Source organism: Salmo salar, chromosome 05 (genome assembly GCF_965601325.2).
Source record: "Salmo salar chromosome 05, fSalSal1, whole genome shotgun sequence".
In the NCBI taxonomy this organism is placed as follows: domain Eukaryota; kingdom Metazoa; phylum Chordata; class Actinopteri; order Salmoniformes; family Salmonidae; genus Salmo; species Salmo salar.
This window is the reverse complement of record NC_138295.1, coordinates 31,350,138-31,374,444: the sequence shown is the minus strand read 5'-3', so window position 1 is coordinate 31,374,444 and position 24,307 is coordinate 31,350,138. Positions and strand designations below refer to the sequence as shown.

Here is a 24,307-nt window from a genome sequence, read left to right as displayed (position 1 = left end):
CACATACGCAGCATGTGAGATTAGAAGCCAAACACATCACAGGATAATGTCGTTATTGAGTACAAAACTATTAAGTTACTGAGCAACTTCTTACAATTGTATCGAGTTTCTACACCATTATAAAGCTATTTTTCAATAACAAAGTATTTCTGGTGTTGGCCAGTTTATTAGGTACACCACCTGGTTCACGAAAATGGTTTGATCCTACAGACTGTGAGTCACGTGGCCGTGGCTTGCTATATAAAGCAGGCAGACAAGAATCGAGGCATTAAGTTATCGTTCGATTGAACATTAGAGAATGGGCAAAACGAGTGACCTGAGCGACTTTGAGCACGGTATGATCGCCGGTGCAAGGCGCACCAGTTCCAGTATCTCAGAAACGGCCGGCCTCCTGGGCTTTTCACGCACGACAGTGTCTAGGGTTTACCGAATGGTGCGACAAACAAAAACATCCAGTCAGTGGCAGTCCTGTGGGTTAAAACAGCTTCTTGATGTGAGAGGTCGAAGGAGGTCGAAGGAGAACGGCAAAAATCGTGCAAGCTAACAAGATGGGCCAGAAAACGACAAATAGCAGCACTGTACAACAGTGGTTTGCAGAACAGCATCTCGGAACACACAACTTATCCTTACAGAGGGGTTGGGTTAAATGCGGAAGACACACTTCAATTGAATGCATTCAGTTGTACAACTGACTAGATATCCTCCTTTCCTTTCCTTTTCCTTGTCACGGATGGGCTATTGCAGCAGACGATCACACTAGGTTACACTCCTACCAGCTAAAAACATCGCCTGGTCCGACGAATCCCGGTTCCTGTTGGGTCATGCTGATGGCAGAGTCAGGATTTGGCGGAAGCAGCATGAGTCCATGGCTCCATCCTGCCTGGTGTCATCGGTACAGGCTGGTGGCGGTGGTGTAATGTTGTGGGGAATGTTTTCCTGGCACACGTTAGGTCCCTTGATCCCAATTGAGCAACGTTTGAATGCCACACCTTGTAGAATCCCATCATCTCAGAATTCAGGCTGTTCTGGAGGCAAAGGAGGGTCCGACCCGGAACTAAATGGGTGTACCTAATAAACCGGCAACTGAGTGTATATTATAGAATATATCTAACTCTTGTATTTTTTATCAGATAAAGATACTTCATAATTCAATGGTGTTTTGAAAACATCAAAACATCAACTAGATAATATTCCATCCCTCAGAAGTCCTGGCCCACATCCCATAGCCAACCAACGTTTTCATCCAGGGAAAACAGAGCTAACACTTAACTTCAAAGACTGATAAGCCTGAACTGATATCCCTCACCCAGACTACTGAACTACAGCGATGGTGAGTGGGGGGCCCAACTGTTTCTCTGTAACAGTAAGTCACTGGAAACTACTGCTGATATTTGAGAGAAAGGAGTACAGCTACACATACTGCATGACCAGCCTGAGAACCATACAGGTTCATTAAAGAAGTCCCCTATAAATGTGGGCGGCAAACAACCTCTGCATTCGGTGTCAGGGAGAGAGACTGCAACACCTTTGCAGACACTTGACAGAGTGAAAAGGGGGGAGAAGGTTAGGGGAGTGGAAGGGAGGAGGAGGAGAGTAGCACTTCAGCCGAATGGGAGACACAAGCCCCAGCAGCAGTCAGAAGCGGGGACACAGGGTCTACTGTTCCCATTGAGTGCTTTGTCTCTGGGCCTCTCTTGTTTTTCCTCAGCAAACCATGGTACAATGAAGGTGGCATGCTCCACTCCACTCTCCTAGGCTGTCAATACTGGACCTATCAGGATCTGAATGGCCGAACCAGCCTTCCCATGAAAATCAAGTCAATGACCTGCTTCCCCACTCCCCTTGTGAAGTGGGTGACTGAGGGGTTCTCTCACGTGTTTGGGGGCAGTTCGCCCAGCCCTGCAGCCCAATATAAAATGCATTAATTCCTTCTCTGTGAGTTCACCGTAAATTATTTGATTGTGGCTGATTCGACATAGTTTTCCTGGCTTCCCCAGAAGAGGAAAACAAAATGCAGGGAATGTTAAGACAATTTTCAACCACACATTAACTTCAGCCTTATGACCCAATCAAGTGGAAGAGACAGCTTTTGTCTACCTATGCCCATCCAAGGAAAGTGCAACAGTGAAAGAAAAAAGGAAAATAAATGTAAAGATTTTGCCAAGTTTTTGTCACGCTTTAAGGGCTGGTTTAGTCAATTGCTGTCAGATCAAGAAGACAGAAAGAAAAACAGCCGCGGTTGCCTTATATAATAAACACTATCTCTCGCAGCCAAGTCGGGAGAGTCCCAATACACAGAATTACACAGTTACTTTTAAAGGATTTGCATTTAAAAGATGGCCTAGAGGCCTGAATGCAGGTTATTTCACTGTGACCATAGAAACATTAGAAAAGATGGAAAATTCAGTCCACTAAACTTTAAACAACTTTAATAAAGTGTAACTAATCAGAAGTGAAAGACACAGGGTTTTAGTGTTTGGGCAAACTTACAGAAAAACTCTGAAAAAGCTTAATGACCTGCTAAGAGCATTACTTTGAAAAGCCATGTCAACGGCAGAGTTTAATAAAAAATAAAAAAAAAGAGACTCCTTTTGCTCACTTTAAGAAAAAATGTATTTCCTGAAAATGTGAAGAATTTGACCTAAATGTAAAATTAAATTTTCAGTCTGGAGTTAAGAAAATCATCCTTTCCCACTGCTTTAAGAACAATACTAAATTACTTCTTCATTCAATACTAAATTACTTCTGTCATTTCCTAACAACTTTAGAGAGGCTTAAAGCTAATTCTACAACAATGTTTTCTTTCCGGTCGATATTATCACATATTGTAAATAAAACACGTCATTGAATTTGGTGGAAAACAAGCAGGAATACTGATTTCTATAACTGGAAGAAAAAAATGAATGACATATCAATACCTAATCCTGCTACTAATTTACAGATTGTCGATAACTGATTCTAAAACATTCTGGCATTCTTTGCCCAAAGAAATCTCTGGATCCTAAGCAGAAAATGTCTACCATTACAGTGTTTAATGGGATAAAACTCAAAGCATAATCCCTGGCTAACAATAGTGATGTTTGAAAGGACTCCTGTGAGTCCCGTTTGGTGTCTGCCAGGACGGCCGGCATTTTACAACCACCGGCGGGGCTATGTAATCTCCTCTCAATGGCCAACGAGCCACAGACCCGGAGAGGAGACCTCCAGACGAGGCTCTATCCTTCCATCTTTCCATCCATCCATCCGACCAGCAAATCCCCAGCGACGGAGAGCCAGCCTCATTTCCATCCAACTCTGATGGAGGTCTAGTAATCGCAAAGAATGAAACCAGACTGCGGAATAGACTATTATGAAGATATGGAGAGAGAGGGCGGGGGTTGAGGGGGAGGATGAATCCAAGTTGGTGCGAAGGATCAACAAGAGCTTCTGATCTTCACTGCTTGTGCTAATCATACCACCCTAAATGAATCATCCTGGGAGTATTTTTATTAGCGCTGATTTAGGTAAGAAATTAATTAAAGTGGTACTCGAATTGATGTATGCAGAGTGGAAAAACAACAACAACGACGGGATAATGATCAGAGAGGCTAATTTATGTCATAATGATATGAATGGGACATCAGATGACTGGCACGCTTAATGAGCAGGGAAAATAGGGCTTTTTGAAGACTAGAGGATCTTAAATGGGGTGGAAGGGTTCTATCCACTGCTTGTTCTTTACATAATTTGTGCATAATTTATACTTAGCCAAGCATTGTAGTAGCCTACATCACAACAGAGTTGCGAACAGAATGCTTTCCATGTCATAATTCCTTTCAATGTTATATTCAGTAGCGTAAGTGAATTGGGGGAAAAGATCAAGACAACAGCATAGTCAAAACCATATGTCCAAGATTAAGACTAATAAACATTTCCTTCTTAATTTTGCAAATGTTAGAGGCAAACAAGTTTCTACAAATCCAGATTTTAAGAAGCACCAGAGTCACCATGTCCCTAATGCCAAACAGTACAGTGTCTGCAAAGCTGCTATGAAACCTAATGCAGTGGTCAGACAGGGCATTTGACTGTCAGAAGAAAGAAATGGCCTTCTCTGATTGACTCCATATGACCAATAATGTCAAGACATCAAGCAAGGGCAACCACTTTTTGGTTTACTTACTAGTATCTTGACAGTAGGATGGTATATGATCTTGGTGAATAGAGATTAGGTTTCAAAGACAAATCTGAATCTGTTTACTATTATGGCCAGGCCTCATACTCAGCCAATGAAGACAGCCAATGAATATGAATGATATATGGAACAGTGTGATCTCTGCACCGAGGAAGGTCTGGGGCTATTTTTTGGATAACTTGCCTTTCACCACGTCTGTGCTATTTGACCTAGCACTAACACACATTTTCCTATTATTAAAGAAGCATTATGTAACTTTTTGGGCGACCCAACCAAATTCACATAGAAATGTGAGTTATAGATCTGTCATGCTTTTTGAAAGGAGGTCTAAGAAGTGGTAGATCTGTTCTGTGCATGTTATTTCTATGCTTTCCGTTCTTAAGTAGAATTTTTTTCGTCTTATACTTTTGGCTTTGTTCACCAGCTTCAAACAGCTGAAAATACAATATCTTTGGTTATGAAAAATACACTGCTCAAAAAAATAAAGGGAACACTTAAACAACACATCCTAGATCTGAATGAAAGAAATAATCTTATTAAATACTTTTTTCACGCAAAAATAATCAATGGAAATCCAATTTATCAACCCATGGAGGTCTGGATTTGGAGTCACACTCAAAATTAAAGTGGAAAACCACACTACAGGCTGATCCAACTTTGATGTAATGTCCTTAAAACAAGTCAAAATGAGGCTCAGTAGTGTGTGTGGCCTCCACGTGCCTGTATGACCTCCCTACAACGCCTGGGAATGCTCCTGATGAGGTGGCGGATGGTCTCCTGAGGGATCTCCTCCCAGACCTGGACTAAAGCATCCGCCAACTCCTGGACAGTCTGTGGTGCAACGTGGCGTTGGTGGATGGAGCGAGACATGATGTCCCAGATGTGCTCAATTGGATTCAGGTCTGGGGAACGGGCGGGCCAGTCCATAGCATCAATGCTTCCTCTTGCAGGAACTGCTGACACACTCCAGCCACATGAGGTCTAGCATTGTCTTGCATTAGGAGGAACCCAGGGCCAACCGCACCAGCATATGGTCTCACAAGGGGTCTGAGGATCTCATCTCGGTACCTAATGGCAGTCAGGCTACCTCTGGCGAGCACATGGAGGGCTGTGCGGCCCCCCAAAGAAAGGCCACCCCACACCATGACTGACCCACCGCCAAACCGGTCATGCTGGAGGATGTTGCAGGCAGCAGAACGTTCTCCACGGCATCTCCAGACTCTGTCACGTCTGTCACATGTGCTCAGTGTGAACCTGCTTTCATCTGTGAAGAGCACAGGGCGCCAGTGGCGAATCTGCCAATCTTGGTGTTCTCTGGCAAATGCCGAACGTCCTGCACGGTGTTGGGCTGTAAGCACAACCCCCACCTGTGGACGTCGGGCCCTCATACCACCCTCATGGAGTCTGTTTCTGACCGTTTGAGCAGACACATGCACATTTGTGGCTTGCTGAAGGTCATTTTGCAGGGCTCTGGCAGTGCTTCTCCTGCTCTTCCTTGCACAAAGGCGGAGGTAGCGGTCCTGCTGCTGGGTTGTTGCCCTCCTACGGCCTCCTCCACGTCTCCTGATGTACTGGCCTGTCTCCTGGTAGCGCCTCCATGCTCTGGACACTACGCTGACAGACACAGCAAACCTTCTTGCCACAGCTCGCATTGATGTGCCATCCTGGATGAGCTGCACTACCTGAGCCACTTGTGTGGGTTGTAGACTCCGTCTCATGCTACCACTAGAGTGAAAGCACCGCCAGCATTCAAAAGTGACCAAAACATCAGCCACTCCTTTATTGGGGGTGTCTTGCTTATTGCCTATAATTTCCACCTGTTGTCGATTCCATTTGCACAACAGCATGTGAAATTTATTGTCAATCAGTGTTGCTTCCTACGTGGACAGTTTGATTTCAGAGAAGTGTGATTGACTTGGAGTTACATTGTGTTGTTTAAGTGTTCCCTTTATTTTTTGAGCAGTGTATATTTCACAGCGGTTTTGATAGTACAATGATTCTCTACACAATACTTGCTTGTTTTGTCACATAAACTGAAATTAGGCGAACTATTAGAGATTTTGCAACCAGGAAATGGCGGAGCGATTTCTGCATATTGCACCTTTAATCTACAGAATGTACAAATAATTGTAATACTTTAAGTTGTCGGATTTTCAGAATATGATTGTTATAGGTGTGAAGACTTAAACTCAGCAAAAAAAGAAATGTCCTCTCACTGTCAACTGCATTTATTTTCATGTGTAAATATTTGTATGAACATAACAAGATTCAACAACTGAGACATAAACTGAACAGGTTCCACAGACATGTGGAACAGAAATTAAATAATGTGTCCCTAAACAAAGGGGGGTCAAAATCAAATGTAACAGTCAGTATCTGGTGTGGCCACCAGCTGCATTAAGTATTTTAGTGCATCTCCTCCTCATGGACTGCACCGAATTTGCCAGTTCTTGCTGTGAGATGTTACCCCACTCTTCCACCAAGGTAGCTGCAAGTTCCCGGACATTTCTGGGGGGAATGGCCCTAGCCGCCACCCTCCGATCCAACAGGTCCCAGACGTGCTCAATGGGATTGAGATCTGGGCTCTTCGCTGGCCATGGCAGAACACTGACATTCCTGTCTTGCAGGAAATCACGCACAGAACGAGCAGTATGGCTGGTGGCATTGTCATGCTGGAGGGTCATGTCAGGATGAGCCTGAAGGAAGTGTACCACATGAGGGAGGAGGATGTCTTCCCTGTAACACACAGCGTTGTGATTGCCTGCAATGACAACAAGCTCAGTCCGATGATGCTGTGACACACCACCCCAGACCATGACGGACCCTCCACCTCCAAATCGATCCCGCTCCAGAGTACAGGCCACGGTGCAACGCTCATTCCTTCGACGATAAATGCGAATCCGACCATCACCCCTGGTGAGACAAAACCGCGACTCGTCAGTAAAGAGCACTTTTTGCCAGTCCTGTCTGGTCCAGCGACGGTGGGTTTGTGCCCATAGACAACGTTGTTGCCGGGGATGTCTGGTGAGGACCTGCCTTACAACAGGCCTACAAGCCCTCAGTCCAGCCTCTCTCAGCCTATTGCGGACAGTCTGAGCACTGATGGAGGGATTGTGCATTCCTGGTGTAACTCGGGCAGTTGTTGTTGCCATCCTGTACCTGTCCCGCAGGTGTGATGTTTGGATGTACCGCTCCTGTGCTGGTGCTGTTACATGTGGTCTGCCACTGCGAGGACGATCAGCTGTCCGTCCTGTCTCCCTGTAGCGCTGTCTTAGGCGTCTCACAGTACGGACATTGCAATTTATTGCCCTGGCCACATCTGCAGTCCTCATGCCTCCTTGCAGCATGCCTAAGGCACGTTCACGCAGATGAGCAGGGACCCTGGACATCTTTCTTTTGGTGTTTTTCAGAGTCAGTAGAAAGGCTCTTTAGTGTCCTAGGTTTTCATAACTACCGTCTGTAAGCTGTTAGTGTCTAAACGACCGTTCCACAGGTGCATGTTCATTAATTGTTTATGGTTCATTGAACAAGCATGGGAAACAGTATTTAAACCCTTTACAATGAAGATCTGTGAAGTTATTTTGATCTTATGAATTATCTTTCAAAGACAGGGTCCTGAAAAAGGGACGTTTCTTTTTTTGCTGAGTTTATAAAGGTGCATTGCCTGTAACTTTACGAAATCAAAATGGAACTTAAAATAAATAATGTTGAACCCAGCACCTGGGCCTGAGTAGAACCATAATGTGATGTACGTATGACAATATTACTTGCTCTATGGGCAACCAATCAGAAACAAAAGGAGCACACAGAGCTGTTTTATGGGCTGGCCTGCAGTGAGGCATGATGGGAAGTAATAACCACATCATTATTAACAGCGTGTCAGCCTTGTCACACGTCAGACGCATAAAGACGCCATGGGGAGATCAGGCTCTGGTCTGCCAGTCTCCAGCACTGTAGGGCCCTGTCACACACACACAGCTGGCACAGTGGTTCAGCTGCCAAGGGACATTGCTTCCGCTAATGCTGCAGGCTCTGCCAAGGCAAGCCAAATGTTGCTACATTCACTGGCAACCTGACCCTTTGCAGTGTGAATGTTCATCACCTTCCCTCACGGGATTTAACTCGTTATCAAGCCAAGAGTGAGGCGACAAAGGCCTTTATCTCATTTATGTGTTGCTAGAATCATATTCATTTTTTAAAATTATGTAATCCATTTCATGCCAATACTCAGAATGGAAACTAGACTGCAATGGGAGTATGTGTCTGTTTATAAAGTAAAGGACATCCCATCCTTTAGAAAGGAGTTCTGCCTGATTTCATCAACCACCTGGCTCCAATGGAGGGGCAGCAACAGAATGATAACACAGACTGAATGCACTGGGACTTGTATCCCCCACTTGTAGGTTTCTGCTGTGTGTTCTACCACAGAGCAAGTCCAGAAAGTTAGGACCAACAGCACAGACCCCTAGATAGAGATATATAAGTAGTATGTGGTCACTTTCAATGTATGATTACAGTGCATGATGTCCAGGGAAACTACTCCAAATGTATGATTACAGTAATGTCCAAGGAAACTACTCCTAATGTATGATTACAGTGCATGATGTCCAGGGAAACTACTCCCAATGTATGATTACAGTGATATTCAGGGAAACTACTCCCAATGTATGATTACAGAGCATAATGTCCAGGGAAACTACTCCCAATGTATGATTACAGTGCATAATGTCCAGGGAAACTACTCCCAATGTATGATTACAGTGATATTCAGGGAAACTACTCCCAATGTATGATTACAGAGCATAATGTCCAGGGAAACTACTCCCAATGTATGATTACAGTGCATAATGTCCAGGGAAACTACTCCCAATGTATGATTACAGTGCATGATGTCCAGGGAAACTACTCCCAATGTATGATTACAGTGATATTCAGGGAAACTTCTCCCAATGTATGATTACAGAGCATAATGTCCAGGGAAACTACTCCCAATGTATGATTACAGTGCATAATGTCCAGGGAAACTACTCCCAATGTATGATTACAGTGCATGATGTCCAGGGAAACTACTCCCAATGTATGATTACAGTGATATTCAGGGAAACTTCTCCCAATGTATGATTACAGAGCATAATGTCCAGGGAAACTTCTCCCAATGTATGATTACAGTGCATAATGTCCAGGGAAACTACTCCCAATGTATGATTACAGTGCATAATGTCCAGGGAAACTACTCCCAATGTATGATTACAGTGCATGATGTCCAGGGAAACTAATTCCATTAAGAGCAAACTTCATTAGGAAGTTCATATCAACAGGGGCGATATCAGAACACAATGCTTCAGCCAGCATATTTCGTCTGTTGGACATTGCATGCTCCTTTGGCCAAAAAATAAGGCATTCTTGAGTTAACAACCTCTGTTAAGTGTGATAAACATACCTGCATTCGCACGCTTTCGCACACACACACGCACACACGCACAGGAATCAGATACAATACAGCTGGTCTAACTAGGCCACTCCAGCAATAGGAAAAGTTGAAGAGGGAAAAGAAATAGCACAATGTCAACGTGTGTAATCGAAAACAGAGGAACTGTTTCTGTGTCCTAACATACGGAGCACAAACAGTAAAAAGTTTCCCTTTGCTCCTTGTGATATCGTCTGGTTTAATAAAAGCATAACTTTTGCCTGACAACAAAGCTCAGAGAGAGCTGCTTAGGTACCCAATCAGGAATGAGAGCCTGAGTCACGTTGGCTGGCCCCAACATTGCTGCCCCGAAAAAAGTGCTTCACCCAGATGTTTTCAATTAGGCAGCCTTACCAGAGGGGGGAGAAAAAGGCTGCACTCACCAAAATGGCCGAGAGGAGAGCTCTGTTTCTCACTCAAACTGGAGATGTCAGTTAGAATTGTGTAAACAAAAGTGTTGTTTTGTTATTAAGGCAAGGTTTATTTGTTGCCGTGCGAATTCAATCCATTTGTTTTGAGTCTTAAATAGTCTTAACTCCATTTTTCAATGTAAATCATTTGGCCATCCTCTAAAATCTTCTTTAGAAACTCTTGGGAGACTACAAACTTGTTTTGGGAGAATAGCTTTTGAAAAATATCTCATGAGCCAAAGTTGTCTGCTTGATTCAGCTCACTTTTAATATAGCATAATATGTTCTATCTTTAGTGAGCATTACTTCTGTCATATGAAAAGGCCAACATATTTTCAAGAGTAGTTCCTCTTTTATCAATTGCCAAACATGCCATAACTATTCAGTTACACGCTGGTGTGCATGTATAATGAAAGGTAATAAAAAGTGAATTTAGAGAGATGCTTCAAAGCACACATGCACCCCCCCCCCCCCCCCCCCCCACACACCACACACACACTACTCCATACATAATTTTTAAATAAACACCTGCCAACACTGTAAAAACAGGTAAAGCTTAAATCACCCTTCACCGTCAAAACCTTCTGACACAGCCAGGATACAGTAGACTGCTCTGCACCTTTTTCCCCTCTTGATGGAAAACTCCTAAAATAAGAGGGAAGACAACAATAACATGAACTTTCTTCTCTGGAACCAGTCTCTCTCTCCTTGTCTCCAGGCCTGACGCTGCTGAAGCTCACTCTGGCCCTCTCCCACAGCTCAAACCTCAATCCCCCCCCCCCCTCCTCTCTACCTCCCTCCTTTCCATCTCTCTCTCCGCTCCTAAATTATCTGTCTGCCTGCGGGAGATAGCCTTCCTGGGACAGGAAGGCTATCAACTGCAGGCTGAAAGAAAAGAGGAGGGGGTTTAGACTTTGAAAAAAACTCACATCCTCTTTCCCCCAACTCGTTTGATGTCACAGGGGTGGTGGCGTGACTTAATGGCACCTGGAAGGTGCTGATGATACTGGGTCTGGGAATCGAGATCTCTAAAAGTACAGGAGCGTTTTTCTTTCAATATGAAATGGAGATGCAGTGTAGTTTTGTCCAGAGAAAACAATGGAGGCCTAGGGGGAGGTGTGTGTGTGTGTGTGTGTGTGTGTGTGTGTGTGTGTGTGTGTGTGTGTGTGGGTGTGTGTGTGTGTGTGTGTGTGTGTGTGTGGGGGGGGGGGGGGCAGTGTCAGTCACGTGTAGAACAAATCATTCCGTAGCTGGGATCAATTATTACTGCATTGAAAATTAGCCAAAATCCACCCCTCCCACCGCCCCACCACCTCTCCCCAATCTCCCTTGCACACTCTCTTTCTCGGACTACTAAATTTTTACTAGTCCAAGTAGTGGAATCTTTTTTGCTGGAATTGGACAAGATTTACAGTAACAGTTCCTTTACAGACCAGTCAAGCTTAGTGGACTTGAGCAGCATAGCTATTACAATAACCACATTGTAGGTGACTACATTACTATCCTGTTACTACACAATAATAATGTGAGTGTAATGTTAATAACAGAACGTAAACAACACCTGAAGACACAGTTTATCAGCTTGAACCAGTTTCTATATCGGCTGGATGCTAACAACAGCTTACACCTACACCAGTTAGACAATCAAGACAATCCTATTCAAAGTTACCCAGTAAGCCTATGGCCCTGTTGTTGTTTGATCATTTGTTCCATAGACCAACACAGCAGGACATTCCCAGTGGACCTGATACTAGATCAGCCTCTGTGCTCGGACCATGTGTGCTGAAAAGACGAGGAATGACCTGCAAATGAGGCGAAACAACCAAATTCACAGAAGTCAAAATAAAGTCCATGCAAGCTCTTTGGAGCGTGCACATCTCTCGCCACATTCATTTATTATTCTAACTGAAAACCTGTGCTCTCTTTGGAAGACGACCGAGTCAAACGGAGGAGCAGAATGAGGCAGCAGACAGAGAGTTTAAAGACCGTTTTAAAACATATGGTCAGTCTGTGGTCTGAGGTTGACCCTTTGTTGACATTAGTTGCCCTAATGTAGTGCTTATAGCATGTATGTTCAGTGACATTTCTATTCTATGAATAAAACTACTGAATTGATGTGTGCTAAATATACGTTTCATCTGCTATTTTGTCAGCACATTTTATGGTGTATATACAGTACGGGGGGGAGAGAGAGACTTAGCAACACATGGCCTGGATAAGGACCTACAGCCTTGTTTTCAACATGAGCCCTGAGTGTATCATCGTTGCTAAACAAACGCTCATTGTGAGGGACGATTGCCCCTAGCTTTGAAACCAGGGGAGATAAAGAGAAAGTTTAACAAGTAAACAGAGACGGCTTAGTGTGGCTTCTGTGTTGTGGGGACATGCCCCACAATGCTATCACTGGAACAGCATTGCTATTGGAATAGTTACAGTAATTCTTCCAGGGGGAATGCTTTAAAGTGGTAGCATGACAACTGGAGTGTTGATTTCTTGGCATGGAAGATAATATGTATGAACTTGAACACGCTACTTGACCTCTAGCCCTGTAATCCACCTATTAAATAAAACACTGAAAACAAAAGAATAGGGCAGCTGTGTGTGTGTGTGTGTGTGTGTGTGTGTGTATATATATGTGTGTGTGTGTGTGTGTGTGTGTGTGTGTGTGTGTGTGTGTGTGTGTGTGTGTGTGTGTGTGTGTGTGTGTGTGTGTGTGTGTGTGTGTGTGTGTGTGTTTCTCCCTGCATGCCTGTGAGGAGGGGTTTATAGTTTGTGTCTCGTAAAAGACAGGCACTTAGAGACAGCCTCCTGTTTGTCTCAACTTTGACCTCAGAGAGGACCACCTACATGGGAGGACCAGCATACGCATCAACTCCATGAAGGCTGTGACAACCCTGGCGATGACCGTAACAAAACACATATCCAGCCAATTTACCCGGTGAATTTACTGTCTCGCTTGCCTCAGAAACGCTTCATCCCCCATACCAACAACCATATCATATGGTACCAGGGCAGCGCAGCCCTTACTCTATATCATATCATATGGTACCAGGGCAGCGCAGCCCTTGCTCTATATCATATCATATGGTACCAGGGCAGCGCAGCCCTTGCTCTATATCATATCATATGGTACCAGGGCAGCGCAGCCCTTACTCTATATCATATCATATGGTACCAGGGCAGCGCAGCCCTTGCTCTATATCATATCATATGGTACCAGGGCAGCGCAGCCCTTGCTCTATATCATATCATATGGTACCAGGGCAGCGCAGCCCTTGCTCTATATCATATCATATGGTACCAGGGCAGCGCAGCCCTTGCTCTATATCATATCATATGGTACCAGGGCAGCGCAGCCCTTTGCTCTACCTTGTTGACCTGCCTGTAGAGGTTTTACGTTTCATAGTGCTTTTCTATCTACACTACATTAAGCACTCCACCCGCTACTAATGCCCTAATCACATTTCCTCACGGTTCAAGTCTGAGGAGTTTATCGGACCTGGGTTCAAACAGTAGTTGTTTTCTTTCAAATACTTCGAGCATTTCATCAAGCACAGCTACAGTATTTCAAATGAAATAAAGACTATTAGAACCCAGGTCTGGTTTAAGTGTGCTGCACTGACACCATGCATGTCAAGACATTCAAGGTTGATTCGCAGTCTATTCATGTCCAGTAAGCATGCTTCTAACTGCGGGGTTACATTAATAAACAGTCTGTTTTTCCAACTGTTTCGAAGTATACAAGACGGTAGAGGGTTATTGTCTGGACAAAATGTTCCTTGCAGAGGAGAGGGGGAATAAAGAAAAAGAATGTGTGAGGAAGAGAAAGATGGGAGAGAGATAATGAAGAAAGGGGGTCAACTCCACTGTCCTGAGTAAAATAAACACTAATAAGAGCTGTCTATCTAGCCTAGCCATCTGCATTCCCCTGTTGCGATGTCCAGAACACCAGGCCACCGGAGCACCAGGCCACCGGAGCACCAGGCCACCGGAGCACCAGGCCACCGGAGCACCAGGCCACCGGAGCACCAGGCCACCGGAGCACCAGGCCACCGGAGCACCAGGCCACCGGAGCACCAGGCCACCGGAACACCAGGCCACCGGAGCACCATGCCACCAGGCAGAATGCTGATGCCCCCCTCCACAGTTTGTGAGATGATCCGAAACGTATCCCAAGTCTTTTTTTTCTCCACTCCAACTCCCACTTCCCTATTCCTCCGTCAGGGAGGAGGGGGTCCCATACACAACCCTAAATCTGTCAGTGAATGACGCTGGCACAGACAAAAAATAACAAAGCCCACTGAACCAGTGCCAGAGCGGAGCAACACTATATCTGTGAAGGCAAAACAAAGGAAGGACTGTTGCGGTCGGCAGTGTTTATTTCCAGAAGGAACAATGCTTTCGGCGGGGCAAGAAGTGATGTAGCACTTCAAGCTCTCTCCTAAAAGATCCTTTATTCATTTTCACAATGAGCAAAAGAAAACAATTAAGGCTGGAGCTGAAGGGAGTGGGCTTGAGAGTGTGAGAGTGGAGAGAGAGCGAGAAGGGCAGAGAATGAAAATAACAGAAAGACAGAGACAGAGACAGACAGAGAGACAGAGAGACAGAGAGAGACAGAGAGAGACAGAGAGAGACAGAGAGACAGAGAGACGGCCAGACACCCTGACCAATATTGACTGAAAGGTCAAGCGATAAACCAGGTTGTTACAACGTGTTCTGAAACAGATTGTTACAACATGTTCTAAAGCAGGTTGTTACAACATGTTCTAAAGCAAGGTTGTTACAACATGTTCTAAAGCAAGGTTGTTACAACATGTTCTATAAAGCAAGGTTGTTACAACATGTTCTATAAAGCAGGTTGTTACAACATGTTCTAAAGCAGGTTGTTACAACATGTTCTAAAGCAGGTTGTTACAACATGTTCTAAAGCAGGTTGTTACAACATGTTCTAAAGCAGGTTGTTACAACATGTTCTAAAGCAGGTTGTTACAACATGTTCTAAAGCAGATTGTTACAGCATGTTCTAAAGCAGGTTGTTACAGCATGTTCTAAAGCAGGTTGTTACAGCATGTTCTAAAGCAGGTTGTTACAACATGTTCTAAAGCAGGTTGTGACAACATGTTCTAAAGCAGGTTGTGACAACATGTTCTAAAGCAGATTGTTACAGCATGTTCTTAAGCAGGTTGTTACAACATGTTCTTAAGCAGGTTGTTACAGCATGTTCTAAAGCAGGTTGTTACAGCATGTTCTAAAGCAGGTTGTTACAGCATGTTCTAAAGCAGGTTGTTACAGCATGTTCTAATGCAGGTTGTTACAGCATGTTCTAAAGCAGGTTATACAACATGTTCTTAAGCAGGTTGTTACAACATGTTCTTAAGCAGTTTGTTACAACATGTTCTAAAGCAGGTTGTTACAACATGTTCTAAAGCAGGTTGTTACAGCATGTTCTAAAGCAGGTTGTTACAACATGTTCTAAAGCAGGTTGTTACAACATGTTCTAAAGCAGGTTGTTACAACATGTTCTAAAGCAGGTTGTTACAACATGTTCTAAAGCAGGTTGTTACAACATGTTCTAAAGCAGGTTGTTACAACATGTTCTTAAGCAGGTTGTTACAACATGTTCTAAAGCAGGTTGTTACAGCATGTTCTAAAGCAGGTTGTTACAGCATGTTCTAAAGCAGGTTGTTACAACATGTTCTAAAGCAGGTTGTTACAACATGTTCTAAAGCAGGTTGTTACAACATGTTCTAAAGCAGGTTGTTACAACATGTTCTTAAGCAGGTTGTTACAACATGTTCTTAAGCAGGTTGTTACAACATGTTCTAAAGCAGGTTGTTACAACATGTTCTTAAGCAGGTTGTTACAACATGTTCTTAAGCAGGTTGTTACAACATGTTCTAAAGCAGGTTGTTACAACATGTTCTTAAGCAGGTTGTTACAACATGTTCTTAAGCAGGTTGTTACAACATGTTCTTAAGCAGGTTGTTACAACATGTTCTGCTATCAAAGCAAACTCTGAATGCCAAAAGACGGAAAAAAAACAAATCAACAATCAATGGCAATTATACTCACTTAATCTGATACCAAGAGGCATTTTCAAAACAAGTCAGCAGCAACTTCTGTTTCATAGCAAGCTCAGCGCTATGTCAGGTTGTTTATGATACCAATCATTGATACGGCATACTCAACTGAATTCTTTCTTCTAGTCTATCCAAAACATTGTGCACAGTGCAAAGCACAAGAAAAGCAGCTGTCAAAGTTTTTTCAATAATCAATATGACTACTTATAAAAGGCTAATGGATTTAAAGCTGAGAAAGTGAAACCGTTTCCCTCTTTAGGGACCTTAAAAGTGACGTTTTTATTTGAAATGTATCAGTCTAAGCCCAAAACCTTAGCCTGTCGCATGTCCCACCGCTGAGCAGTACAGTACCTGAGACTACTGTAAAGTAGGGCATATCTAAAAGGCCATTATCACCCACAGGAAAGGTCGTTTAAAACCATCAAAGAGCTATTACACTTCAGAACGAACAATAAAGAGAGTGTCTATACATTCACGGGGTATGTTTAAGTCATCTCTCAGAGGACAGAAAAAGTATAAAACGTCACTGGACTTTGAGAACAGGGTTTGTACATGGAAAACCTAAGAAATATGTTAAGCATTATTTCTCTGATCGACTGCAGAGTTTTCAAACGAAGAGATTAGTATCTGTGGTGGTGCAGGCAAAACGGGAGAGCATTTGATATCCCTATTTGACCATACTAACATTAAGTTAAATGACTTAACGCCATTTTGCCAAATCTGTGATTTTAATCATATTTGAGTTTGCCTCCAAATAACCGATTATTGTATTGGATTTCAATTTCAATATTTGTAATGGTTGAAGTGTTATCCACAAAAACTGTCAAAGCATCCGATTACTGTCATACTGTTAGAGCGTTTCAGGATAGGCCCTTTGCAAGCAACTTCCAATAATAAAAAACACATTTTCTTGAAGGTAGCAGCAGTAAAATCTTTTCTGGTTGCGCTCAGAAAACTCCAATTTATAAATGCGTATCATCAAGCCTGTAATAACATGAAATTCTAGGTTCCAGTTGAAATTTCCAAAACACATATATAGCATATAGAATCACATGTTTCAAATTTGAGGAGTGGCTAGGGCTTAACCACCCAAAGCTGGGTTTACAGTTTCAGCACTCAACTTCAGAGGATTTAACTCCACCCCCAAGGGAAGAGGTGCATCACATAATGCAAACTGAATAGAGAGCTTAGGTTTCAGTCTTCCGAGATTTCTTCCCCTTCTCCTCTCCCCAAAAATCTTTTCACAGTCTTAGGAGGTCATGCAATTTTAATGGTCACATATTGCCTGCAGAGCCCGGCCCAGTGGTGGAGGAGAGTACCACAGGAATACCCTTAAACCAAAACAGCCTCAGGCTTAAAACTCTGTGATATTGGCCTGATATAGTCTACCTGCACTAACTCATCATGATATTTTCATTGTGTGTTCCATTACTACCTATAGAAACCTAGAACAATTCATCATGGATCTTTATCATATGAAGCAACCCATGATGATTAATGCCTGCAAAGAGAAAAAGTGCTAAGTTTTGATTTGTGTAGTTCTTATTCACTGATAAGAATATCCAAGTTCATAACAGCATGAGCACAGCAGAAACACAGGATACGAGGCACTCATTTCCCCTTCCCAGAAAACACAGACAAATGCTAGAAGGATTGTTATGGCCAGTCCTTTTTGGGAACTGGAACAATACAATTATCTTGCCAAAAACCAAGGCCTACTTACTCATGTCCAAGGCAATTTAGATTTTATGTAACACAGAACTTTTAGCAATATATTTTAAAAAAGGAATGTAATTAATGTGCATACGAATGCACTAGGTATACCTGTTTTATGTGCGACTTGGATATTTTCCTTTCACTCCCAGGTTTTCCAGTCGAAACCTTGATCTCATTTCATTTAATCCCACTAAACGACTTCAACGGCTGTACGGGTTCCAATTATGCTGTCTGGAAGCCATCGACCACAATGTGAAGAAGCCATTGCCCTCCAAAAAGAGAAGAGAAATAAACGCACTACTAACCTCAGCTCTCTGTGTCCTGGGATGACTGGCGTCCGTCTCGATGGCGTACACATCCACCAGGTAGAGGTCAGAGCCCTGTTCCCGGTCCAGCTCGGCTGCGGTCTGGATCACTCCAGTATGGCGGCCTATGGTGAACAGGCGTCCCATGGCCTTGCTGCCGCTGCGGACTGACACGATGAAAAATTCCACCTTGGTGGCTGAGCCTCTGGGGCTGGAGGCATCCAGGGAGATGACGTTGGTGCCCGGTGGTTGGCCCTCCTTCAGGATGGTGATGTATTTGGGCTGGGAGAAGACAGGCCCATCGGCGCCCTGGAGGATTATGGCGAGCTCGGTCCTGGAGGTCTTCCTGTCCGAGCCATGGTCGGTGGCCGACACGGTCAGGCTGTAGATGAGGCGAGACGGCACCAGCTGTGAGGCCAAGCGGATATCCCCGCTGTAGCGGTCCATGATGAACGTGTCCGAGTCCCCCTTCACCAACTCGTACTCCACCTCGCCGTTGGAGCCCTCGTCGGGATCGAACGCCACCACCGTCGTGAGGATGGAGCCAATGACTATGGTGGACTCTGCGACCAGAGCATTCTGGGAAACAAACGTGGGGACATTGTCATTCAGATCCGTCACCCATATTGTGACATTTTTCAAGGCAAAGCGCCGGAATTCCACTGGAACTGCCTGGTCAGTGGCTTTAACTGTCAACTCAAAGAGATTGGAGAACTCTCTGTCAATCTCCTTGTTTGTGAATATGAGCCCACTGCTGGAGTCAATGCTGAAGTGACCTCCCCTGGGTGTCTGTTGAACTATGGAGTATTCCAGCTGTCCGTTGATGTCTGCATCTGTGTCATGAGCAGTGATTGTCATTACTGATGCAGAGAGGGGCATATTTTCAGGAATGGATTTAAAAATGTCACCAGGGGTAAATATAGGAGGATTGTCATTGAAATCTCTGACATGAATGACCACAGGAATTGTTGAGGACCTTGGTGGTCTCCCATTGTCCTTTGCAGTGATATTCAGTTTGTAAAAAGACTGAGTTTCAAAATCCAGCTTTTTTACTAGGAAGATGCTACCTGTGTTGGGGCTAATGCTAAATGTCCCGTGGTTGTTTGTGGCTGTGATGCTGTATGTTATGTCTGTGTTATGACCCGAATCGGAGTCTGTGGCTGTCACTGAGGCCACCAGCTCTCCAATCCTCATGTTCTCCAGAACATCCACAGATATGGCAGATTTGGGGAAGGAGGGAGAGTTATCATTCTCATCCTGGATGCTAATGCTGAGCATACAGGAGGAGGAGAGGGGCACGGTTCCAGAATCAACAGCAATCATTTTTAACGAGTAGGAGGATGTCGCCTCATAGTCTAGCTTTCCCACTAGTGTGACCTGTCCAGAGCTGCCGTCGATGGTGAACTGGCTCTCCTCATTGCCCTCCTTTATGTGATAGCGGACCAGTCCGTTTTTGCTCTCATCCACATCGACGGCAGACACCCTCAGCAGCTGCGTCATGTTCTGGGCCGACTCGGAGATGGAGGCCTGGTAAATGTCTTTGGTGAACTTGGGCGGGTTGTCATTGATGTCTTGGATGTATACCTGCACTTTAGCCTGGTCTCTTAGAGGCTTGGGGAGCCCCTGGTCTGAGGAAACTACTGTAAAGCTGAACACCGCGGCGCCTCTCTGTCTCATTAGTGACTCACGGTCCAACTGCAGAGTACTGGTCAACTCCCCCGTGATGGCGTTCAGCTCAAAGTTGGGCTGCTGAGTCTCAAACGCGTACCTGACCTCACTATTGGGGCCAAAGTCCTTATCCACTGCAAACACTCGCCCTACCAGCGACCCTCTCTTCTGCTCTTCCTCAAAGTGGAACACATAATTAGTGCTGTTAAAGAGGGGGCGATTGTCGTTCACGTCGTCCAGAATTACACTGACATTGACACTGGCACTTAGTGGCTCCACTGCCCTGTCTGTGGCCACCAGCACTAAGTTATATCTGTCCTGGACTTCTCTGTCTAGCTCAGCCTTAATATACAACTGCCCGTCTGGAAAGATCCCAAATACGTCGGCTGTGTTCCCGTCAACTATGTCATACATAACCTCCCCATTCAGGCCTGAGTCTTTGTCGATGGCTTCCACCTTAAAAAAGCGACTGTTGACAGGTTCAGACTCTAAAATAATGACCTCGTATGAGAGCTGATCAAACATGGGAGAGTTGTCATTGACGTCGTACACGCTGACTGTTAACATTAGAGTGGATGTGAGCAGGGGGACCCCCATATCAGAGGCCAGGACCTCCACCTGGTAGGAGCTGGTGGTGAGCTCCAGTGGCCCGGTCAGCGTGATAAGCCCATGTTTCTCATGGATGTGGAACAGGCCTTTGGGGTTCTGCTTGAGGCTATAGACCACCATGCCATTGGTGCCCTCGTCAGGGTCGGCAGCTTTAGCTTGGAATATCAGATGCCCTGTGCGCCAGTTCTCCACTGCACTGACATGCTCGGTGGAGTGAATAAAATGGGGCGCGTTATCATTTAAATCCTTCACTGTGATGTTGACGAGGGCCTCGCCTGTTACCTCACCACCTCTGGCTATGACTTTGAGTTGATAGAAAGACTGCTCCTCTCTGTCTATCTGACTGGATGCTTTGATTTGACCTGTTGCACTACTGACAGTAAATAGCCCCCTTTGGTCCCCTGAGGTGATTAAATATGTGATATTTGTATTCAAATCAACAGTGGTGGCAGATACAGTACCAATAACTGTGCCAATGCCCACATTTTCAAACATGACAAAACTGTAGGCGTTCTGACTAAAGGTAGGGGGGTTGTCCTGTGTGTCTATGACATTAATGGTGACGATGGCCTGGGTGTGTGAACGGAGCCCACTACCATCTGCTGCTGTCACCTGCAGCTGGTAGGCGGTCTTCTCCTCTCTATCCAGTGGCACCAGGGTGGTGATTTTGCCCGAGTTACTATTAATGTGAAATTTAGATGTGTCTCCAGCAGTTATGATATACTTCACTGTGCCATTTCTCCCCAGGTCAGGGTCCGTGGCCAATGCAGTGGTTATGAACGAGCCAGAAGGTTCATTCTCTTTGACATTGGCAAAGTACTGGACTGGGTAGAAGACTGGCCTATTGTCATTGATATCACTCAGAGTTACGTTTACTTTACCAATGGAGTGGAGAGGGGGGCAGCCGGAGTCTGTAGCCTGGATGTACAGTAAATAACTCCCTCGGTCCTCCCTGTCCAGTTCTGTGGCTGTGCTTAACCTGCCTGATACAACTTCCAGGCGGAACAACTCTTGTACACTAGACGGGGTCTCCGGGTCAAAAGAGAACCGGATAGTTCCATTGGCCCCAAGGTCATCATCTGAGGCTGACAGCACTAGGAGCTCACTACCAGCCGGAGAGTGCTCCACCAGGGACACATGATACATGCTCTGTGTAAATGTGGGCACTTGGTCATTCACGTCAGTTATGTTGACTATCAATTTAGTGTAGGAGATTTTGGGTTGCAACCCCTGGTCTTTGGCACTGATGTTGAGCACTATTTCAGATGCTACCTCCCTATCCAACAAAGCAGCGCTGGTAACCAGACCACTGTTTTCACTGATGGCAAACCAGCCCAAACCGTTTCCAGACACCAGGGAGTAGCGAAGGTTGGCATTTTGCCCGGAGTCGCCATCTGTTGCAGAGACCCCTTTAATGTAGCTGCCTTTTGGAATGTCTTCACTGATATCTACTCTGTACATGGCTTCCTGGAATATGGGTGGGTGGTCATTGATATCATTCACGAAAATAACCAGGCTGGCAAAAGAGGACCTGGCCATGGGTTTGCCATTGTCTGATACCGACACAGTCAGGTTGTAGGAGGAAATGCGCTCTCTATCTAGAACACTAGCCACTTTGATCAAGCTTAGGTTGGGAACTGGGGAAGTGTGCACTTCAAAGTGTCTCTGCTCATTGCCCCCCAATATTGAGACAGATATATTACCATTAGCTGTGGGTGAGTCTGAATCGGAGACTGTCAATAAGGCTACCACTGTACCAATCTGAGCATTTTCATCAACAGAGGCAAACTTAGATGTGGTGGGGAAATATCTAAACTTCACAACTGGGTCATTATCATTTACATCCAGTAGTTTGATAGTGGCCTCTGACCTACCTGACAGAGAAGGTACCCCGTTGTCCATAGCATGAATAGTCATAGAGTATTCTTTCTTACTCTCATAATCCAAACGTTCTTTTATAATGATGGTACCTGCTTTAGGATCGATTTGAAAAGGTGTTCCCTCATCTAAAAAGTACCTGATGTCTGCATTAGCTCCCTCGTCTTGGTCTGATGCTGTTATTTGCAGAACACTAGAACCCACTGCTGCATCTTCAAAAACATTAGTTTGATATTGGTCATGATCAAACATAGGGGGGTTGTCATTGATATCTTGAATAGTTACATTTACTTGCAGGTACCCAAACTTTTTAGGGTCTCCTTTGTCCTCCACTTCAATCAAGAGTTGGTAGAAGGGAGTTATTTCCCTGTCCAAGCCTCCAGTTGAAACGAGGTGCAAGAATGCCCCCTCTCCACTAGGATTGACTGTAATATCCAAACGGAATTTCCTTTGCTCGTTGCCATTCACTATTCTGTAGGTGGTGTGATCCACTCCATTACTCCCAATGTCAGAATCTGTAGCGGTGTCCAGAATCACTTGTCTGCCACTGCTGGCGTCTTCTTTAAACGAAACTACAATTGATGCGTCGGGAAACACTGGCGAATTATCATTTATATCCAGTACAACAATCCTAACTTCGGTAGGATAGGTAGGTTGGCTGGAGAGGACCACCACATTGATGACATTACTTTGCAAAATCTCCCTGTCAATCACAGAGGAGGTGTAAATGGCTCCAGTGGTGCCATTAATTGCAAAAAGTTTGTGGTTTTCACTGAAGCGATAAGTGAAGCTGGGTCTCGTCTCTATCGTCCCCACATAGGTACCAATCGGTTGCTCCTCCAATACCTGAAACTCTTGACGGACTTGGCTGGATGAAGAATATTGCGACAGAGTCCATAGCATCAATAAAATCAAATGGAACCGGCCTAAGTCCCTACCTGTGAGCGCCATGGTCAAAATCCAAGTCCACTTTTATTAGAAAAAGTCCATGCCGAAGATGCATCAACTTTATTCGAGTTTGGCCAACACTAAAGCATTGTATTCCAAAAGTGCGCGACTCACCGTGGCAATTCCAGAAATTATACGGATATTTCCACTGTTTGAGTACCCTGAAGTATTTTCTCCAGTATCTAGATGTAGTAATTGAATCCTTGGGATGCAATGAATCCGTGGTGCTAAGACGTCCCTTGCTTGTCAATTAAGTTTCGCCACTACTCCCCTGTAGCAAAACGCATCGTATGAGAGCGGCAATGCATTATGGTTTATATGCGCAATACAGTTACTGATGAATAGGAACTACAAAAGTGAAAAATACATGCCAATATTAATTCCTCTCCGTTGTCAAAAGTGTATCCAAAACTTAAAAGTGGTTAAATAATAGAATATAGAATACGGAATATAGAATACGGAAAGCCAGGCACAAATACTCTCAGTGGTACCAATACAATGTCCCGTGGAATAACGGTGCAGAAGTTTCAGACATCATACACGTTTAGGTCCCTACTAACTTAGAACAAAACTCGAGTTAGACAAACTCCCTCCCACCTGTGATCCCATTGGATAACTGCTCCTGCTCGCCCTCCTTGCCTTTCCTTTCTATTGTAAACCGGAGCCCTTTTCGTGGCTTGTGGAGGACAACGTCAATCAAATTAAAGAAAGATCTTTATGGTATGAGAGACAGGTAATGACTGCACCGTTAGTTTGTAACAAATGCAGCTTATTAGGTTACAATATGGAATGCACTGTTCTACCTAAACCACATAGTTAGCCAGGTTGATTAGAAAAGTATCTAGTTTAAACTCAATAGGAAGTCTACCAATTGCATTTATCATATAGTCACACATTTTAAAAAAATATGTTACCCAATGCATCTTGTTACTCCTAATGTAAAAATGAAAAACAAGATTGCAATTTGGAAATTTATTAATATACAGAGAGTATCATGCGTCTTCTTATGAGGTAGAGTTTACATATAGGTATGTACCTCCATCTAGTGTCTTAAT

At 44.4% G+C, this 24,307-nt stretch overlaps 1 protein-coding gene across 1 annotated transcript in view; it reads right to left on the bottom strand.

The window, feature by feature from the left end:
* LOC106604622 (protocadherin Fat 4) overlaps positions 1–23,817 on the bottom strand; it is a 98,191-nt gene extending 74,374 nt beyond the window's left edge. Inside the window, exon 1 of the mRNA XM_014199440.3 lies at positions 18,150–23,817. Within this exon, the coding sequence (XP_014054915.3) occupies positions 18,150–23,255 (5,106 nt within the window). The 5' untranslated portion in view covers positions 23,256–23,817. The remainder of the gene's footprint in view (positions 1–18,149) is intronic.
* Between the last annotated feature and the right edge of the window lie 490 nt (positions 23,818–24,307).